The sequence below is a fragment of the Bombina bombina genome, chromosome 7 (genome assembly GCF_027579735.1).
Source record: "Bombina bombina isolate aBomBom1 chromosome 7, aBomBom1.pri, whole genome shotgun sequence".
NCBI classification, from domain to species: domain Eukaryota; kingdom Metazoa; phylum Chordata; class Amphibia; order Anura; family Bombinatoridae; genus Bombina; species Bombina bombina.
The window spans coordinates 597439797-597463555 of NC_069505.1; the positions used below are offsets into that span (position 1 = coordinate 597439797).

Below are 23759 nucleotides of genomic sequence, written 5' to 3' on the forward strand. Positions count from 1 at the left end.
GGGACAATTTTCTATATATCTGAGAACCGTTTCCCTTGAAATTACATAAAAATCCACACATCCTAGATTTTAGCGCAGGTGACCTCTTTCTCTTTCACATATATATATATATATATATATATATATATATATATATATATATATATGTCCATTACATGTTATATATATATATATATATATTCTGTACATAGTCTTGCAAATATTAATTTCATTTTTATAATATATCAACGTAGATTATACCCAGTTCTCTCAGATTATTTGAAAACAAATTGATGCTGATCATCAGAGCTGAATATTAAGTACTAATCATGCAATCAGACCACCATTTTGCATTTCTTTAGTCTGTGTCTCAGAGCTATCTTCACATCTTTATTATTCAGGCTGTATATCAGAGGATTTAGTACAGGGGTGGCAGAGGTATTAAATAAGGCAATAAGTTTGTTTGCCTGCACATTTTCTGACGAGGCTGGTCTCAAGTATTGACAGATAAGAGTAACGTAAAACATAATGACCACCGTGAGGTGCGAGGAACACGTGTGAAAGGCTTTACGTCTTCCTGTGCTGGAATTTATTCTTAAGATAGTGATAATAATGAAAATGTAAGGCGTAAAGGTGAAAACAGATGGTAACGTTGAAAGAAAGGCTGCAATCACAAAAACTGCGAGATCCAAACGGGAAGTGTCACTGCAAATAAGTTTAATCAGCGGAATAACGTCGCAGAAAAAGTGGTTGATTTCTGTAGAAAAATAGCAAGTAAAATCTGATAAAATCACAACTATTGGTACAACTTCCATTAGGGCCAGGAACCAGCAAGTAACGGCCAATAGAACACAAACTCTACCGTTCATTATCATGTGATAATGTAGCGGGTTACAGATGGCCACATAGCGATCGTAGCTCATGACTGTGAGTATAAATAATTCCCCACCTGTTACAGATGCAAAAAAATAAAACTGTGTAATGCAGCCAACAAAGGACATAGTTTTATCCCTTAATAAAAAGCCAATAAGTGCCTTATATTAGATAAACATTGTGCTCACGTTCGTGGAGTTATTTATGAGTCAGCATTGATTGGCTAAATGCAAGTCTGTTAAAAGCACTGACATAAGGGGGCAGTCTGCAGAGGCTTAGATACAAGGTAATTACAGAGGTAAACAGTGTATTAATATAACCGTGTTGGTTATGCAAAACTGGGGAATGGGTAAAAAAAGGGATTAGCTATCTAGTAAACAAAAACAATTCTGGAGCAGACTGTCCCTTTAACATCACAGATCTGTGAAAGTGCGCTGCTTCTATCACAGTATTCAGCAATACGCTGCTACAAGATAGCGGTGCTCAGCAGAAAATGCAGAACTTTATCAACTATATTCTGTAATGAGTTAAAGGGACGTGAAACTCAATTTTTTTCATTTACGATTAAGATACAACATACAGTTTAAAATAACTTCTTAAAGGGACAATCAAGTAAAAAAAAAAACTTTCATGATTTAAATAGGACATGCAATTTTAAACAACTTTCCAATTTACTTTTATTACCAATTTTGCTTTGTTCTCTTGGTATTCTTAGCTGAAAGCTAAACCTAGGAGTTTCATATGCTAATTTTCTAGACCTTGAAGGCCACCTCTAATCTGAAAGCATTTTGACAGTTTTTCACCACTAGCGGGTGTTAGTTCATGTGTTTCATATAGATAACATTGAACTCAGGCACATGACGCTCCTAGGAGTCAGCACTGATTGGCTAAAAATGCAAGTCTGTCAAAAGAAAACTAAAAAAAGGGGGCAGTTTGCAGAGGCTTAGATACAAGGTAATCACAGAGGTAAAAAGTATATTAATATAACTGAGATAAGTAGCAGTCTGCAGAGGCTTAGATACAAGGTAATCACAGAGGTAAAAAGTATATTAATATAACTGAGATAAGGAGCAGTCTGCAGAGGCTTAGATACAAGGTAATCACAGAGGTAAAAAGTATATTAATATAACTGACATAAGGGGCAGTCTGCAGAGGGTTAGATACAAGGTAATCACAGAGATAAAAAGTGTATTAATATAACTGAGATAAGGAGCAGTCTGCAGAGGCTTAGCTACAAGGTAATCACAGAGGTAAAAAGTATATTAATATAACTGAGATAAGGAGCAGTCTGCAGAGGCTTAGATACAAGGTAATCACAAAGGTAAAAAGTATATTAATATAACTGAGATAAGGAGCAGTCTGCAGAGGCTTAGATACAAGGTAATCACAGAGGTAAAAAGTATATTAATATAACTGAGATAAGGAGCAGTCTGAAGAGGCTTAGATACAAGGTAATCACAGAGGTAAAAAGTGTATTCATATAACTGACATAAGGGGCAGTCTGCAGAGGGTTAGATACAAGGTAATCACAGAGGTAAAAAGTGTATTAATATAACTGAGATAAGGAGCAGTGTGCACAGGCTTAGATACAAGGTAATCACAGAGGTAAAAAGTATATTAATATAACTGAGATAAGGAGCAGTCTGCAGAGGCTTAGATACAAGGTAATCACAGAGGTAAAAAGTATATTAATATAGCTGAGATAAGGAGCAGTCTGCAGAGGCTTAAAAACAAGGTAATCACAGAGGTAAAAAGTATATTAATATAACTGAGATAAGGAGCAGTCTGAAGAGGCTTAGATACAAGGTAATCACAGAGGTAAAAAATATATGAATATAACTGAGATAAGGAGCAGTCTGCAGAGGCTTAGATACAAGGTAATCACAGAGGTTAAAAGTACATTTATATAACTGAGATAAGGATCAGTCTGCAGAGGTTTAGATACAAGGTAATCACAGAGGTAAAAAGTATATTAATATAACTGAGATAAGGGGGCTGTCTGAAGAGGCTTAGATACAAGGTAATCACAGAGGTAAAAAGTATATTAATATAACTGAAATAAGGAGCAGTCTGCAGAGGTTTAGATACAAGGTAATCACAGAGGTATAAAGTATATTAATATAACTGAGATGAGGAGCAGTCTACAGAGGCTTAGATACAGGGTAATCACAGAGGTAAAAAGTATATTAATATAACTGAGATAAGGAGCAGTCTGCAGAGGGTTAGATACAAGGTAATCACAGAGGTAAAAAGTATATTAATATAACTGAGATAAGGGACAGTCTGCAGAGGGTTAGATACAGGGTAATCACAGAGGTAAAAAGTATATTAATATAACTGAGATAAGGAGCAGTCTGCAGACGGTTAGATACAAGGTAATCACAGAGGTAAAAAGTATATTAATATAACTGAGATAAGGAGCAGTCTGCAGAGGGTTAGATATATGGTAATGGTAATCACAGAGGTAAAAAGTATATTAATATAACTGAGATAAGGGACAGTCTGCAGAGGGTTAGATACAAGGTAATCACAGAGGTAAAAAGTATATTAATATAACTGAGATAAGGAGCAGTCTGCAGAGGGTTAGATACATTGTAATCACAGAGGTAAAAAGTATATTAATATAACTGAGATAAGAGACAGTCTGCAGAGGGTTAGATACAAGGTAATCACAGAGGTAAAAAGTATATTAATATAACTGAGATAAGGAGCAGTCTACAGAGGCTTAGATACAGGGTAATCACAGAGGTAAAAAGTATATTATTATAACTGAGATAAGGAGCAGTCTGCAGAGGGTTAGATACAAGGTAATCACAGAGGTAAAAAGTATATTAATATAACTGAGATAAGGGACAGTCTGCAGAGGGTTAGATACAGGGTAATCACAGAGGTAAAAAGTATATTAATATAACTCAGATAAGGAGCAGTCTGCAGAGGGTTAGATACAAGGTAATCACAGAGGTAAAAAGTATATTAATATAACTGAGATAAGGAGCAGTCTGCAGAGGGTTAGATACATGGTAATCACAGAGGTAAAAAGTATATTAATATAACTGAGATAAGGGACAGTCTGCAGAGGGTTAGATACAAGGTAATCACAGAGGTAAAAAAGTATATTAATATAACTGAGATAAGGAGCAGTCTGCAGAGGGTTAGATACATGGTAATCACAGAGGTAAAAAGTATATTAATATAACTGAGATAAGGGACAGTCTGAAGAGGGTTAGATACAAGGTAATCACAGAGGTAAAAATAATATAAATATAACTGAGATAAGGGGGCAGTCGGCAGAGGCTTAGATACAAGGTAATCACAGAGGTAAAAAGTATATAATTATAACTGTGTTGGTTATGCAAAACTGGGGAATGTGTAATAAAGGGATTATCTATCTTTTTAAACAACAAACATTCTGGTGTTTACTGTCCCTTTAATTCAAATTGTCTTGGTATAATTTGCTGAAGGAGCAACAGTGTACTTCTGGGAGCTAGCTGAACGTTTCAGGTGAGCCAATAAGCCAATCAGCAGCAAGTTTTCAGTATTGCATTACTGCTCCTGAGAGTATCTAGGCATACTTTTTAAGAAAGGATAGCAAGAGAACTAAGCAAATTAGGTCATAAAAGTAAATTGTAACGTTGTTTAAAACTGCATGCTCTATCTGAAACATAAAAAAAACATTTTAGGTTTCATATCCCTTTAAAATAAGCAGGAGCTACATTTAGTTTAATGGCGCTATCTTGCCGGCTGTGAATAGACAGCGTGCCTGATGCGCTTAGGGAAAACAAACAGACCCGCTCAGTAGAGCCAGGAGCGGCGTTCTGTAAAAGTAACTTTCATAGGAATTTTTCTCTGAAATCCTTTCAGGTAGAAAGATGCCACTAAGCTGATGTTATATAATTCTGCAGAATTATATAACATTATTTTGTAGGTTTACTGGCCCTTTAAACAAAGCTGCAGATATAGCAGGAAATGCAATGTTATGGGATTTATATAACATCGGTAACAACATTGACTGTCCCTTTAATATACATATTTGTTATCATCTCTTATTCATGTCTCACAACTCCATTTATTTTTATTTAAAGGGACATGAAATCCAAAATGTTTCATTCATGATTCAGACAGAGAATACAGTTTTAAATAACTTTCCAGTTTACTTCTATTATCAAACTTGCTTTGTTCTCTATGGGGTCGATTTATGAGACAGCGGACGCTGCTTCCAACCCACTCCGCTTTAGGTCCTATAGAAGGGAATAACGGTCAGGTTACACAAACTAATCCTACGGAGCTCTTTAAGCAAGTTGAAAAACTTAGCAAAATACAAATAAAAAACTGGTGCGACATAATAGGGCTAGAAACCTATTTAAAGGCAGGTATTATCCCTAAAGGACTTACACTGACAAAAACCCCTATATTTAATAGCACAGACAGTGAGCTTCTAACGGAGTGGGAGTCCACTTTAGAAGAAAGCTCAATAAAACTAATGAAAATTATTATTACATTTAGGGAATCTAATCTGGAAAAGGTCACAATAGAAGTTAAGAAATTAGAGACTCAGATTACACCCTTTAAAGGAGATCCATATTACGACAAACTAGATGGAGAAATTAGAGAGAGGATGAATAAACTTGAGAGAGATTTAAAACAAAAATAGAAAAGGAAATTTGAGAGAGATTTTCTAGCAAAACACTCAGAAAACACTGGAAATATAGAGATAGAGACAGATGTGCCCATCACACCCCTCACTCCTGGTATAAACATCAACAATGCAATCAGTATCCCACTAGCTAGAGGGGGACAAAAAGAAAGAAGGAATTCCTCTGTTAGAATATTTAGGGGGATATTTAACAAAGGTCTTGCGGACCTGATCTGACAGTGTGGATCAGGTCCGCAAGACCTCGCTGAATGTGGGGAGCAATATGCTCTCCGTATTCAGCATTGCACCAGCAGCTCACAAGAGCTGCTGGTGCAACGCCGCCGCCTGCAGACTTGCGGCCAATGGGCCTCCAGCAGGGGGGTGTCAATCAACCCGATCATACTCAATCGGGTTGAATTCCAGCAATGTGTGTCCGTCTGCTCAGAGCAGGCGGACAGGGTTATGGAGCAGCTTGATAAATGGGCCCCCTAATATCAACAACTATACACAAGTTAATCACAAGAGTACCCCTCAGAGGGGATCCAGTAGACAAAACTACTCACGAGAAAACCATAAAGACACATATGCACATAAAGGACACACAGGCTTTTATGCCCCCAGAGAATCATATACGAGAGGCAGGAGGGGAAGAAATTTGGGAAATAGAGGAAATTCCAGATTCCACACAGATAGAGTACAAGTCCAGAAATTTATTTAGAGATGCTAGAAATAAAGAGGAAAATATATGGGACATGGGGGCGAACTCCTATGATAGAAGTACACATCAAATGAGGGATTTTCAGGACAGACACCTGAGAGACGAACCAAGAACCAGTACCGTCTCACACATATCTAGAATGGAGACAGCCAGATACACTAAGCGAAATGAAAAGAGGAAAAAGGTATCTGGAAGACGAAGGGGATGTACAGCAGGAAGAACACTACAACTTAAAAAGGAGAGAGGCGAGACCAATGTGAAGAAAGAAACAATTAAAATATTTAACTTTTCAACACATATTCTCAATTCAAAAGAGACTGAACTCTAAAAAGAGGCCTTTCTTTTGCCCCCACAAAGAAACCTAATCCATTCGAATTATTTGTGGATGTTAACAAATTTATTAGAAAAATAACGCTAATTAGACACTTCAAGAAAGATAAGAAATATAGGGAATCCAACACTTTAACCCAGTCAGACAAAGATACCCTAGAAGCTTTAATAGACCTAGAACTAGAGAGTAATACCCTGATGGAACAATGGGATTTGTTTTAGATGATTTTCCAGATATGGATACAGATGCAGTAGAGGATAAAAGAGTTACAAATAGCGGTCTTAGGCCAAAATCTATCTTCTTTCTGGTGCAATCTCAGGGTAAACATATTGTCCGATTCAAAAATATAATCATACAAGAGTGTACATCCCTCTGTAAATATTATAAAGTTCAAAAACACAATTTAGGTTTGAAAGAGAATGAGGTATTGAAAAGACTGGTAGATAATGACCAATTCATAATCAGGGAAGCGGAGAAGGGAGGGGGAATAGTACTTCTAGACAAGAAAGATTACCTGGAAGAAGCATATAGACAACTCTCTGACCCTGTAACATATACATGCTGTTATGGTATCAACAGATATCAAGGGTTAATACCAGATGAAAGATGTCCTGAATATGGGATCAGCAACACACAATCCAGCTAATTCCCCCCTCAAACATGAGACCAGGCTCCACATTGAAGGTAAAAACAGAATGTACTTTATTGAGGGCTATATGCCCAGTATTTATGCAGGTTTGAGACCAGATGGGGGGTTGGCAGTATTGTACATTAGATAGAGGGAAGACGCCCTTTTTCATGATACAATAGAATTACATTACTTAAGCAGATAAACAATTTAAACACAAGAAAACAATGGAGTCCTTCTTATCACCTAGCAGTCTGACTCTGGAGGTGATTAAACAATGTGAATTCTTATCACTAAAACTTAATTACAGTACACAATAGCTGATGCTAGCAAACCTGTCTCAGAAAATAGTTTCTCAAAACTGAACAGAGTTAACCCTTCAAGTACTGACAGAGAGGTCTGTCACACGGCTCCCTCCTGGTGGGACACTCCGGCAGACCCGGCTTGACCCTTTGGCGGGTCAACTTGGGGATGACCGGACTAGGAGGTGGTAGGCATGTCAGTTTGCCGGGACAATCCATCTCCATTCCCGTTATGAGAGAGAATTCCTGTCCTTATAAATAAGGGTTCAACTTCTTCAGTGCCCAGACCAGGGCTAAACAGTCTTTCAAAATCTCATCGGCTTCTTTACGAGTTTTTTGTACCTGCTCTTTATAGGTATCCACAATCCCTTCATACTGACATAGGGTGCCCTTGAGTTGCTGCACCTCACTATGAGCCAGTGTCAGCTTTTTCTCCAGTGTTGCTAAGTTTGTCTTTAATGTTTCATGTTCCACTCTCAAGCTGGTGTTTTCTGCAGTCTGTCGGTGCAGCTTGTCTAGCAGAGATTCCCATTCTAAACGCGCTTTTTCCTCTGCACTCCTCTTCTCTCCCGCTAGCACTGTTACGTGATTGTTTAACGTGACCATTTAATCCTCTATTTGACTCTTCTCCTTCATCAGCGCATTGTAACGGGACTTCCACGTATCAATGGCGGATAGAGATTTACTGAGCTCAGCGTCCTGGGGCTCAGCAGCAGGTGGGTCAGTCTCTGTGGCACGGATCTGGGCACGGGTAGTCACAGGGTTAACATCGGCGGGACCCATGGGAGCGTAGGCAGAAACAAGGGGGGCCAAGTCATTTCCAAGGAGAACATCAGCTGGTAAGTCCTTCATGACCCCCACATTCACATGTCTAGAGCCCACTCCCCAATCCAAATGTACCCGGGCAACAGGTAGGCGGAACACAGCGCCCCCTGCTACCCTCACAGCCACAGTGTCTCTGGTGTGCTGGTTCTCAGACACCAAGTTCTTTTGGAGCAAGGTCATGGTAGCACCAGTATCCCGTAGACCACTGACCTCCTTCCCATTCACTTTAACCAGTTGCCGGTTATTACAGTGGGCAGCTTGCACGGGGTCTGCTTCATGTACGATGCCCCAGCATTCTTCCACCTCTACGCAGTGGGCCGCAGGCTGAGGGTTACGTGGCATTCCGCCGGCGGGTCTTCTCCAGGACTGTGCTTGGTTCGCTGCGTTTAGGGGACACTATGGTCTTTTGTGCCCTAGTTGCTTACATCCAAAGCACCGAAAAGGTTGTGAGTAGTCCCGTGAGTTGAACCGGGCTCTCTGAGGATAGTTCATGGCTGGAGGCCGTGTGGTAGAGCGGTGTGCCGGGGGTTGGTAACTGGTTGCTGCTGGGGTGACTGTGGGTCGGTACTACACTCTGGCAGGGGGCTTAGTGGTAGCAGTGTCCAGTTTGCGGGTATCACATAAAGGACACACAGGCTTTTATGCCCCCAGAGAATCATATACGAGAGGCAGGAGGGGAAGAAATTTGGGAAATAGAGGAAATTCCAGATTCCACACAGATAGAGTACAAGTCCAGAAATTTATTTAGAGATGCTAGAAATAAAGAGGAAAATATATGGGACATGGGGGCGAACTCCTATGATAGAAGTACACATCAAATGAGGGATTTTCAGGACAGACACCTGAGAGACGAACCAAGAACCAGTACCGTCTCACACATATCTAGAATGGAGACAGCCAGATACACTAAGCGAAATGAAAAGAGGAAAAAGGTATCTGGAAGACGAAGGGGATGTACAGCAGGAAGAACACTACAACTTAAAAAGGAGAGAGGCGAGACCAATGTGAAGAAAGAAACAATTAAAATATTTAACTTTTCAACACATATTCTCAATTCAAAAGAGACTGAACTCTAAAAAGAGGCCTTTCTTTTGCCCCCACAAAGAAACCTAATCCATTCGAATTATTTGTGGATGTTAACAAATTTATTAGAAAAATAACGCTAATTAGACACTTCAAGAAAGATAAGAAATATAGGGAATCCAACACTTTAACCCAGTCAGACAAAGATACCCTAGAAGCTTTAATAGACCTAGAACTAGAGAGTAATACCCTGATGGAACAATGGGATTTGTTTTAGATGATTTTCCAGATATGGATACAGATGCAGTAGAGGATAAAAGAGTTACAAATAGCGGTCTTAGGCCAAAATCTATCTTCTTTCTGGTGCAATCTCAGGGTAAACATATTGTCCAATTCAAAAATATAATCATACAAGAGTGTACATCCCTCTGTAAATATTATAAAGTTCAAAAACACAATTTAGGTTTGAAAGAGAATGAGGTATTGAAAAGACTGGTAGATAATGACCAAGTCATAATCAGGGAAGCGGACAAGGGAGGGGGAATAGTACTTCTAGACAAGAAAGATTACCTGGAAGAAGCATATAGACAACTCTCTGACCCTGTAACATATACATGCTGTTATGGTATCAACAGATATCAAGGGTTAATACCAGATGAAAGATGTCCTGAATATGGGATCAGCAACACACAACCCAGCTAATTCCCCCCTCAAACATGAGACCAGGCTCCACATTGAAGGTAAAAACAGAATGTACTTTATTGAGGTCTATATGCCCAGTATTTATGCAGGTTTGAGACCAGATGGGGGGTTGGCAGTATTGTACATTAGATAGAGGGAAGACGCCCTTTTTCATGATACAATAGAATTACATTACTTAAGCAGATAAACAATTTAAACACAAGAAAACAATGGAGTCCTTCTTATCACCTAGCAGTCTGACTCTGGAGGTGATTAAACAATGTGAATTCTTATCACTAAAACTTAATTACAGTACACAATAGCTGATGCTAGCAAACCTGTCTCAGAAAATAGTTTCTCAAAACTGAACAGAGTTAACCCTTTAAGTACTGACAGAGAGGTCTGTCACACGGCTCCCTCCTGGTGGGACACTCCGGCAGACCCGGCTTGACCCTTTGGCGGGTCAACTTGGGGATGACCGGACTAGGAGGTGGTAGGCATGTCAGTTTGCCGGGACAATCCATCTCCATTCCCGTTATGAGAGAGAATTCCTGTCCTTATAAATAAGGGTTCAACTTCTTCAGTGCCCAGACCAGGGCTAAACAGTCTTTCAAAATCTCATCAGCTTCTTTACGAGTTTTTTGTACCTGCTCTTTATAGGTATCCACAATCCCTTCATACTGACATAGGGTGCCCTTGAGTTGCTGCACCTCACTATGAGCCAGTGTCAGCTTTTTCTCCAGTGTTGCTAAGTTTGTCTTTAATGTTTCATGTTCCACTCTCAAGCTGGTGTTTTCTGCAGTCTGTCTGTGCAGCTTGTCTAGCAGAGATTCCCGTTCTAAACGCGCTTTTTCCTCTGCACTCCTCTTCTCTCCCGCTAGCACTGTTACGTGATTGTTTAACGTGACCATTTCATCCTCTATTTGACTCTTCTCCTTCATCAGCGCATTGTAACGGGACTTCCACGTATCAATGGCAGATAGAGATTTACTGAGCTCAGTGTCCTGGGGCTCAGCAGCAGGTGGGTCAGTCTCTGTGGCACGGATCTGGGCACGGGTAGTCACAGGGTTAACATCGGCGGGACCCATGGGAGCGTAGGCAGAAACAAGGGGGGCCAAGTCATTTCCAAGGAGAACATCAGCTGGTAAGTCCTTCATGACCCCCACATTCACATGTCTAGAGCCCACTCCCCAATCCAAATGTACCCGGGCAACAGGTAGGCGGAACACAGCGCCCCCTGCTACCCTCACAGCCACAGTGTCTCTGGTGTGCTGGTTCTCAGACACCAAGTTCTTTTGGAGCAAGGTCATGGTAGCACCAGTATCCCGTAGACCACTGACCTCCTTCCCATTCACTTTAACCAGTTGCCGGTTATTACAGTGGGCAGCTTGCACGGGGTCTGCTTCATGTACGATGCCCCAGCATTCTTCCACCTCTACGCAGTGGGCCGCAGGCTGAGGGTTACGTGGCATTCCGCCGGCGGGTCTTCTCCAGGACTGTGCTTGGTTCGCTGCGTTTAGGGGACACTATGGTCTTTTGTGCCCTAGTTGCTTACATCCAAAGCACCGAAAAGGTTGTGAGTAGTCCCGTGAGTTGAACCGGGCTCTCTGAGGATAGTTCATGGCTGGAGGCCGTGTGGTAGAGCGGTGTGCCGGGGGTTGGTAACTGGTTGCTGCTGGGGTGACTGTGGGTCGGTACTACACTCTGGCAGGGGGCTTAGTGGTAGCAGTGTCCAGTTTGCGGGTATCCGTATACTCATCTGCCAAGCGAGCAGCTTCATGCAGGGTGGAGGGTTTACGGTCCCGAACCCACTCTCGAACTCCTGCGGGTAACTTGTCGAAGCAATGTTCCAACAGGAATAGCTGCAGCACCTCTTCCCCAGATACGGCTTGGCACCCCGCTATCCAGTGAGCTGCTGTGCGGTGCACCTTACATGCCCACTCAACGTAGGAATCTCCAGCTAGTTTTACAGTGTCTCTGAACAACCTCCTGTATGCCTCTGGTGTAACCGCATACCTGGAGAGCAGAGCCTCTTTTACAGCATTATAATCCCCGACTTCCTCATCTGGAATGGCCCGAAAAGCCTCGCTGGCCCGGCCGGATAATTTTCCGGATAATATCATGACCCAGTCCTCTGCGGGTACCTTGTGTAGTACACATTGCCTCTCAAAATCCGCAAGGTACCCATCAATCTCTCCTTATGTTTCCAGGAAGTTTTTAAAAGCTTCAAAATTTATGGCACTTTTCTCTTTTCCACTGGGGTTGCTGTGACTTGGGCTGCTGCAGCGCCGCTTTGGCGAAGTAGGTTGGCCTCCACAGCTGCTATGACCCGGTTGATAATTTCGGCAGATGGGTTGGGGCCATAATGTGCCAGTCTTATTTTAACCGCCCGATCAAAGCTTGCTTCTTCGGGGGTTCTGTCTGATATGCTGGGCCCATTGGTTCCTTCGGTCCCTGGTACTCCTTCCATCTTGGTCAGTATTGTAATAATCCCCCTCTTCCTGAGGTTACTGGCTTGTGTAGTTGCTCTTCTGGGTGATGAGGATCATCCCGTCGCTTGCCACCAATTGTTATGGTATCAACAGATATCAAGGGTTAATACCAGATGAAAGATGTCCTGAATATGGGATCAGCAACACACAACCCAGCTAGTTCCCCCTCAAACATGAGACCAGGCTCCACATTGAAGGTAAAAACAGAATGTACTTTATTGAGGGCTATATGCCCAGTATTTATGCAGGTTTGAGACCAGATGGGGGGTTGGCAGTATTGTACATTAGATAGAGGGAAGACACCCTTTTTCATGATACAATAGAATTACATTACTTAAGCAGATAAACAATTTAAACACAAGAAAACAATGGAGTCCTTCTTATCACCTAGCAGTCTGACTCTGGAGGTGATTAAACAATGTGAATGCTTATCACTAAAACTTAATTACAGTACACAATAGCTGATGCTAGCAAACCTGTCTCAGAAAATAGTTTCTTAAAACTGAACAGAGTTAACCCTTCAAGTACTGACAGAGAGGTCTGTCACACATGCTTGAAAAAAGATCCCACAAGTCATTTTCTTGCCCAATATATGGAGCATATTAATTATGGATACCAAGAAAATGTGATAAACCTTTGTGAATGGAGGTATTTATCTAATCAAGAACCCAAAATGGCTATATATTACTATCTGCCAAAGATCCATAAAAGTCTAGATAAACCCCCGGGCAGACCCATCATTTCGGGCATAGACTCCCTTACCTCACGTCTATCAGAATATGTAGATATATTTCCGAAACCAATGGTACTAGACCTGAAATCCTATCTCAGAGATACACCCCATTTACTGCAGATTATAGAAGGAATTGAATGGAAGCCCACATATAAATGGGCTTCTTTGGATGTTACAGCACATAAAACACTCTATAGAATCAACTGATAAAATGGCAGAAAATCAAAAGTTGTTTATCATAGATTCAAGAAGGTTTGTCCTAGAGAAAAATTACTTTCAGCTTGAAGAAAAATTCTACATACAAAAAACCAGGACGGCTATGGGTACTAAATTTGCGCCAAACTTTGCAAACCTTTATATGGGGGCGTTCAAAGACAATATGATCTATGAGGGAATGGGCTATAAATATAGTCAGGTAAAGTTCTGGTGCAGATTTATAGACGATATACTGATAATCAGGGAAGGAGAAGATATGGAATGGGGCTCCTTTGTTGAAGGTCTAAATGTCAACAACATGAATCTAAAATTTACGGATAAAATAAATAGTACTCATATCGACTTTTTAGATGTTTCTCTATCCACTTTGGATGGCAAAATTCGAAGCGCACTCTTTAGAAAAGAGACAGATACGAATGGATATCAGGATGCCAGAAGTGCTCACTATCCAAAGTGGATAGAGAAAATACCATACGGGCAGTTCCAAAGAATTAGAAGGAACTGCACAGATGTAGTTGATTTTGAGAAAGAAAGTAACAAAGAAAGTTTGGACAGTCCTTAGTTAAGAAACAAAATTTATTTACCATTTAAAATAGGAACAAGTAGCATCCAGTGGGAGCAGGCATACCACCTAGACTGTCTTCCCGAACTGTGGATCAGCATAGGACAGGTATTTTCTGGCTAGTTTGTGGGGAGTGAGAACGGATGGTTTCTATGTCATAAGGCTAACAGCGAGGTATACTTAGCTATATAAAGGTATATTTTTTACTGGACCCCAAGTTATCTAGGAGTGGTCCGAACTGGCATATCCCCTTTCTTTCTTTCTAGATTGTGAGAAAGAGTCAGAAAAGTTACAACTGAAGTTTAAGGAAAAGAAATATTCAGATTGAGTGGTAGAGAGGGCATATGAAATGCAAAGTCCCTAGATAGACATACTCTGGTACATAACACAACAGCTAAGGCTAGGGAAGAAGGTAAGGATAATAGGGAGACAAATAAAAAAAACACCAAAAGTAAGGTCAAATTTGTGACCACCTTTAATGATGGGCACTGGAAAATAAAAAAACATTTTAAAAAAACACTGGGCCATTTTACAAAAAGACCCTCTGTTGAGAGACGCTATTGGAAACACACCAAACGTCATCTATAAAAAGAATCGAAATTTAAAAGCTCTGCTAGCTCCCAGTGCCATGAGGAAGAAAAATAACCATGTGAGAACCAGTAGGGAAGGAATAACAGCCCTAAAGGGCTTTTACAAATGCTCCAGAAAAAATTGTGTCTGTTGTGAGCATATTCACAAGACAAAGAAATATAATACATTTGCACAAATACAAGATGGTGTAGAAAAATTCCCAATTGAAAAATTTCTAACTTGCAGATCCGATTATGTTGTGCACCTGTAAGAACCCATTGAGGTACATAGGGCGCACCAAAAGGGGCCTAAAGATTAGGTCCCCCCGAACATATGAAAAACATAGCGGAAGGGACCCCAAAACCCCCCGTTAATTCAGCACTTCTGCAAGGTACATAACAAAAATAAGAAGGATTTCTATATAAAAGTGATAGAGCAAGTAAACACAGGCAGCAGAGGTGGCAGTAGACTTTTGGAACTAAGGAAAAGGCAAACCTTTTGGATATATACATTAAACACTCTAGTACCTAATGGTCTGAATAAGGATATAGATCTAGCAGCTTTCCTTTAGTTCCCAAATGCCACCTATCTGTACGTACATAGGAGCATAGATAGATGTGTATGTAGGAGAACAAATTCAATTCAGTCTAGGCACTCACTACTTTGACAACCTCAGTGTACTCTATTTTATGTAAACCTGTAAGGGTCACCCAATAATGTTATATATATAATCTTTATATCACAAAAGGTTCCACCACTATATTCCATCATATGTGTCCCTCATAAAATAAAAGGCACATTACTACTATATTTCCCAATATAGACCAGCACCCTTGGCAAGGGTAACCTTAGCCATACACTAAATGTAAAGCTAATATAAATATTACTGCATGTCCCATAAAAATGGCCACATGCCACATAATAAAGGCTAAGTATATTGCTGTCACTCAACCCGTCTATAGACACTATACATAGACTGGGAATACAATAAAATATAATAAAATAGAATTAATAAAATCCTTGTAAACAGAGCAAAAGAACACATATATACAACCCAGACAAATGTCACTAATCTAGTAATAAATAGGGCTAATAAATAGGACTAAAAAATAGGGCTAATAAATAGGGCTAATAAATAACTCTTCTGCAGATTCATTACAGGCAAGCATTCCGCGGCGCACAATGTTTGTTTTTGTGCTTGCACGCGATGGGCGAGTGGCAACCCGGCAGCCAATGGGCTGTAGAGGGTTGAGCATGTGTGTAGCTTGTTTACAACATTATATATATATATTGCAGTCTGTGTCCGGGGCACTCACTATTCCCCACTCATATTGCCGGGGTGCGGCGTGTCAAATATATAAGCATATCACTCTATCACTACCAATGATAGACGCTGCACTCACCAGACTTTTCAAAAACAATTTCTTTATTTTATCTGGTACAGATCAAAACAACCCCAGACGTTTCGGTACTAGACTGGTAAATTTCGCAGTGTAACTTTGGTTGTGATAGAGTGATGAATATATGTATATATTGTAAACATGGCAGCCTCCACGAGCAACACTTGTGTTTATAAATATACTGTATATATATATATATATATATATATATATATATACACACGTGTTGCTCATAGAGGCTGCCATGTTATCAATAGTCTGAGCACACTGGAAGCGCTGGGACTTACGTCATCAGAGCACTCAGAGAACGCCCAGCGTCTCACTGACAAGTATTCAGAAAAGTATTCAGAAAATGCTCCAAGTGAGTCCCAGTTTGCTTGGAGCGCTTGCCGAACGCAGCCAGTGTATATCAGAGAGGCCCAGTCCGCCCCTGCTGAGTGGGCTCAAGGGGCAGCTATTTTGGGCCCCACAACAAAGACTAGGAGCCTTTTGCTGCGCGCTAAAGACGGCCCTGCACATAGGCACCATATTTTTATTGTTTATAAACGTCTCCAACCACAGAGTAAAAAATCACTTCCAACCTTTACTGGAAGGTGGTACCTAGAGTTGGGGATTAATATAGATCTTAAGTCCTGGCAGAGGATTTCCAAAGGCATCTTCCACCTTGGCTCAAATTCCGGGGATGAATTATAAATGATTATCTGGTTGGTATCTAACACTAGCCAGGAGCAAACATGTTTATAAACAAGCAATGGGAGATGTTGTAAGATGTGTGGGGAAGAGGCAGGTCTACTTCGTGTATGGTGGGTCTGTCCCAAATAGAAGTCCTTTTTATTGTTCAAGACTTGAAGATAAAAAAAAAAGTGTTTAATAGACAACAACTGTTTCATCAGGTTATATCAACTGATACTTAAACTTTACAAGCAACATGGAAACATAGATTTTGATAGCAGTTAAGGATGAGAAGGTCTATCAAGTCTGCTCACATTCTGCCTCTATCTATCTATCTATCTATCTATCTATCTATCTATCTATCTATCTATCTATCTATCTATCTATCTATCTATCTATCTATCTATATTTTCCTCTATCCTGAACATATACCTAAAATATCATCATTCTACAACCTCTGACTTTCTGCGCCTCTTCTCCTATCTGGTCTTTTGTATATTAACCTTTTCCGTCATTTTTCAGTTAGAAATATTCTCCATTAGACATTACACCTTTTCTCCACATACAACAATGATAGTGGCCGCGTTCGGGCAGCGCTCAGGAGCTAGTGGGGGCGCTTCACTCCCAGCGATGACATGGCGCTAGGTGACGTCACAAGCAAGGGAGCTTCGAAAAAACGTTCGCATGCGCAAAGAGATCTGCTGCACAATAATGGACTGCGCATGCGAACGTTTTTACTAAGCTCCCTTGTATTGTAGCTGCCTGCCGAGAATGAGTTCCCCAGTCTCTTCGTAAACATCGGAACTCTGACCCACCTCCATTCAGCTGCTTTCAGCTCAGCCCCTGTAGCTTATCCTGCATTGAATAGAGGTGGGTCAGAGTTGCGATGTTTGCCAAGAGAGACTGGGGAAATCATTCTAGGCTCTGGGGATTAAAATTGGCAATTCCCAGAACCCCGCCCACTCATCTCTAACCCGCCCACACAACGATCGGGAAATACACATAAAATAAAATGGACATAAAATAAAAGGGAAATACACATAATGCTTGAACGTCAGGCTTTTGTGTTTATATACATATATAATATGATTTTTTGTGAGCTCTAGATAATGTAGCCCATTTCTTTTCACTTCATACGCTACGAAGTGAAAAGAAATGGGCTACATTCTCTAGAGCACACGAAAAATCATATTATATATGTATAAATAACATGGCAGCCTCCACAGCAACACGTGTGTGGAGGCTGCCATGTTTCCAAGCGTCTGAGCTTGCTCTGAAAAGTCCCAGCTTTTCCAGCACACTGGAAGCGCTGGGAGTTACATCACCAGAGCTCTCAAAAAACGCCAGCCATCTCACTTGCAAGTGTGAGAAAAACGCTCCAAGCGAGTTCCAGTTCGCTTGGAGCGCTGCCCGAACGCAGCCTATATGATAATAAAACCTAAATCTGTTTTTTTTTCTTAATTAGCCACTTGCAGGCAGAGAAAAAAACAATTTAAATACAAATATTGTTTTATTTTTGATTTAAAGCAGCATGGCATATCATATACAAGATCAATGTATGGACTACACACATGAAAGAGTTAACATTTCTATATCACATCCCTTTAATTCAGTGCTGATATCTCACTATTGTTAGAAATTCCCTTAACTTCTCAAACATAAGGGCATCTGCACAGATCTCATTATAAACTTACAGAAACAAATTCCCAACTTTTAATTCACCAACGTTCCCAACCCCCCAGAGGTTCACTAACCTGCTACAAGACATAAAATATCTGCCGGTCTGTTGTAGATTTCAGTCAGTGACTGTGGCAGAGGAGAACCAAACAGCTTTACTTTTCTTTATGACTAAGTATTGGAGAAGGACTTTACTACTGAGTTTTTTTTCCTGAGTACCAACTTGTTTCCTAATGACTTAAGTACAACCTCATATAACATCTGTTGTGTTGGAATTAAAATGCAGACTTTGTTATTAGTGGCAGATTCTGATTAGTGAGATATGAGATTGGACGCTACTGGAATAGGTATAAACAGTTACGTGTGTTGTGCGGCTCACAGACAGAATGTAAGTGGTTTATTTGGGTCATTTATTATTCTTAAACGGAAATGAAACCCAAACATTTTCTGTTGTGATTCAGACACATAATACAGTTTTAAAATAGTTTCCACTTTATCTATTATCAAATTTGCTTCGTTCTCATGATATTCTTTGTTGAAGAGATACCTAGGTATTGTCTGTAGCATTACATGGCAGGAAATTGTGCTGTTATCTAGTACTCTTGCAAATGGAAAACATTCTTGCAAAACTGCTGCCAAAACATGGGCAGGCCCCTGAGCTAACATCGCTGCTTTTCAACAAAAGATTACAAAAGAACAAAGAAATATTGATAACTGAGGTACGTTTGAACGTTGTTTAAAATTGTATGCTCTGTCTGAATAATCAAAGAAAAATGTTTGGTTTTATATCCCTTTAAAATAAATGATCATGGTGCTTAGCACATTTTGGCTTATTTAATAAATGAATCGTCTATATTCATTAATAACTCAAAGGGAAAAAAATTGCTTATAAAGAAAATATAATGAATAAATCTTATGATATCACCCCATATCTTCTGAAATCTGCCCACTGGATGAAGATTTTATATCAATAGAGAGCCCTTTTAATTATTTGTGAATCAAGGCCTTAAACTTGTATAAATAGTTTTAATGCTTAATTAATAAACATAAATCACCTTTAGATATTATACCATTTTTGTACAATCATTTCCTATAGAAGGTATTTTATTATTACTATGTATATATCTCTTATACATATTAGTATAGCAGGTAACTGTAATTTAATGTCTATACTATTAGTATTTTATTATTACTATATATCTCTTATACATATTAGTATAGCACGGTAACTGTAATCTAATGTCTATACTATTAGTATTTTATTATTACTATGTATATATCTCTTATACATATTAGTATAGCACTGTAACTGTAATCTAATGTCTGTACTATTAGTATTTTATTATTACTATATATCTCATACATATTAGTATAGCACGGTAACTGTAATCTAATGTCTGTACTATTAGTATTTTATTATTACTATATATCTCTTATACATATTAGTATAGCACGGTAACTGTAAATCTAATGTCTATACTATTAGTATTTTATTATTACTATATATCTGTTATACATATTAGTATGGCACAGTAACTGTAATCTAATGTCTATACTATTAGTATTTTATTATTACTATGTATATATCTCTTATACATATTAGTATAGCACTGTAACTGTAATCTAATGTCTGTACTATTAGTATTTTATTATTACTATATATCTCATACATATTAGTATAGCACGGTAACTGTAATCTAATGTCTGTACTATTAGTATTTTATTATTACTATATATCTCATACATATTAGTATAGCACGGTAACTGTAATCTAATGTCTATACTATTAGTATTTTATTATTACTATATATCTCTTATACATATTAGTATAGCACGGTAACTGTACATCTAATGTCTATACTATTAGTATTTATTATTACTATATATCTCTTATAAATATTAGTATAGCAGGTAACTGTAAATCTAATGTCTATACTATAAGTATTTTATTATTACTATATATCTCTTATACATATTAGTATAGCACGGTAACTGTAATCTAATGTCTATACTGTTAGTATTTATTATTACTATGTATATATCTCTTATACATATTAGTATAGCACGGTAACTGTAATCTAATGTCTATACTGTTAGTATTTATTATTACTATGTATATATCTCTTATACATATTAGTATAGCAGGTAACTGTAATTTAATGTCTATTCTATTAGTATTTTATTACTACTATATATCTTTTATACATATTAGTATAGCACGGTAACTGTACATCTAATGTCTATACTATTAGTATTTATTATTACTATATATCTCTTATACATATTAGTATAGCAGGTAACTGTAAATCTAATGTCTATACTATTAGTATTTTATTATTACTATATATGTCTTATACATATTAGTATAGCACAGTAACTGTAATCTAATGTCTGTACTATTAGTATTTTATTATTACTATATATGTCTTATACATATTAGTATAGCACAGTAACTGTAATCTAATGTCTACTATTAGTATTTTATTATTACTATATATCTCTTATACATATTAGTATAGCACGGTAACTGTACATCTAATGTCTATACTATTAGTATTTATTATTACTATATATCTCTTATAAATATTAGTATAGCAGGTAAGGTAACTGTAAATCTAATGTCTATACTATAAGTATTTTATTATTACTATATATCTCTTATACATATTAGTATAGCACGGTAACTGTAATCTAATGTCTATACTGTTAGTATTTATTATTACTATGTATATATCTCTTATACATATTAGTATAGCACGGTAACTGTAATCTAATGTCTATACTGTTAGTATTTATTATTACTATGTATATATCTCTTATACATATTAGTATAGCAGGTAACTGTAATTTAATGTCTATTCTATTAGTATTTTATTACTACTATATATCTTTTATACATATTAGTATAGCAGGTAACTGTAAATCTAATGTCTATACTATTAGTATTTTATTATTACTATATATGTCTTATACATATTAGTATAGCACAGTAACTGTAATCTAATGTCTACTATTAGTATTTTATTATTACTATATATCTCTTATACATATTAGTATAGCACGGTAACTGTAATCTAATGTCTGTACTATTAGTATTTTATTATTACTATATATCTCTTATACATATTAGTATAGCACAGTAACTGTAATCTAATGTCTGTACTATTAGTATTTTATTATTACTATATATGTCTTATACATATTAGTATAGCACAGTAACTGTAATCTAATGTCTACTATTAGTATTTTATTATTACTATATATCTCTTATACATATTAGTATAGCACGGTAACTGTACATCTAATGTCTATACTATAAGTATTTTATTATTACTATATATCTCTTATACATATTAGTATAGCACGGTAACTGTAATCTAATGTCTATACTGTTAGTATTTATTATTACTATGTATATATCTCTTATACATATTAGTATAGCACGGTAACTGTAATCTAATGTCTATACTGTTAGTATTTATTATTACTATGTATATATCTCTTATACATATTAGTATAGCACGGTAACTGTAATCTAATGTCTATACTGTTAGTATTTATTATTACTATGTATATATCTCTTATACATATTAGTATAGCACTGTAACTGTAATCTAATGTCTGTACTATTAGTATTTTATTATTACTATATATCTCATACATATTAGTATAGCACGGTAACTGTAATCTAATGTCTGTACTATTAGTATTTTATTATTACTATATATCTCATACATATTAGTATAGCACGGTAACTGTAATCTAATGTCTATACTGTTAGTATTTATTATTACTATGTATATATCTCTTATACATATTAGTATAGCACGGTAACTGTAATCTAATGTCTATACTGTTAGTATTTATTATTACTATGTATATATCTCTTATACATATTAGTATAGCACGGTAACTGTAATCTAATGTCTGTACTATTAGTATTTTATTATTACTATATATCTCATACATATTAGTATAGCACGGTAACTGTAATCTAATGTCTATACTGTTAGTATTTATTATTACTATATATCTCTTATACATATTAGTATAGCAGGTAACTGTAATTTAATGTCTATTCTATTAGTATTTTATTACTACTATATATCTTTTATACATATTAGTATAGCACGGTAACTGTAAATCTAATGTCTATACTGTTAGTATTTATTATTACTATGTATATATCTCTTATACATATTAGTATAGCACGGTAACTGTAATCTAATGTCTATACTGTTAGTATTTATTATTACTATGTATATATCTCTTATACATATTAGTATAGCACGGTAACTGTAATCTAATGTCTGTACTATTAGTATTTTATTATTACTATATATCTCATACATATTAGTATAGCACGGTAACTGTAATCTAATGTCTATACTGTTAGTATTTATTATTACTATATATCTCTTATACATATTAGTATAGCACGGTAACTGTACATCTAATGTCTATACTATTAGTATTTTATTATTACTATATATGTCTTATACATATTAGTATAGCACGGTAACTGTACATCTAATGTCTATACTATAAGTATTTTATTATTACTATATATCTCTTATACATATTAGTATAGCACGGTAACTGTACATCTAATGTCTATACTATTAGTATTTTATTATTACTATATATGTCTTATACATATTAGTATAGCACGGTAACTGTACATCTAATGTCTATACTATTAATATTGTATACTTCAAATGTCCCTATAGATAATGTGGCAGCATTAGTCCTATGTATACAGCAAATATACCATTATTATAGGATTATTAAAGGGACAGTAAAGTCAAAATTAAACTTTCTTCACTGAAATAGAGTGTATTATTTAAAAAAAAAAATCAATTTTATTTACATTTTTAAATTGCTTTTGTTCTACTGATATCTCTTGTTGAAGAGTAAACCTAGGTGGTTTTCATTGGGGGCTCAGGAGCGTGCATGAGTCTTTAGCATTTTATGTCAGCAGTTTTTGTAACATTGCTAAAAATATTGTTGCAACACAGCTGCCATATAGTACTAATTGACATGCACGCTCCTGAGGTCCTATGAGTCTACCTAAATTTACTCTTTAACAAAGGATACCAAGAGAGTGAAACACATTTAATAATATATGTTAAAGCATAAAATTGTATGCTGTATCTGAATCATGAAAGTTTAATATTAACTTTACTGTCTCTTTAAATATTTATAAAGGTAACCCTTTTGTTTAATTAATATAAATATTGTTTTATGGATATTATTATTTTCTAAAAACCCTGAAACTAACAAATATTATTCTTACTTTAATCAAAGGTCCATAAAAGAAGCTTCTGTAATGTATATTTTCTTATCATAACATTACTTGCATACAGCTATGTGTATGGGGCAGCAATTCACTTCTTCTCCAGGTTAGTGATTGGCTGCTATGCACATATGCCACCCTTCATTGG

The 23759-nt window shown here is 37.2% G+C and overlaps 1 protein-coding gene across 1 annotated transcript; it reads right to left on the bottom strand.

The window, feature by feature from the left end:
* Window positions 1–314: 314 nt before the first annotated feature.
* On the bottom strand, window positions 315–6059 carry LOC128636645 (olfactory receptor 2T10-like). The gene is made up of 2 exons (XM_053689637.1): window positions 6049–6059; window positions 315–990 (listed from the first exon to the last, which is right to left on the bottom strand). The coding sequence occupies exons 1-2, from the start codon at window positions 6057–6059 to the stop codon at window positions 315–317; spliced, it is 687 nt and encodes a 228-aa protein (XP_053545612.1).
* Between the last annotated feature and the right edge of the window lie 17700 nt (window positions 6060–23759).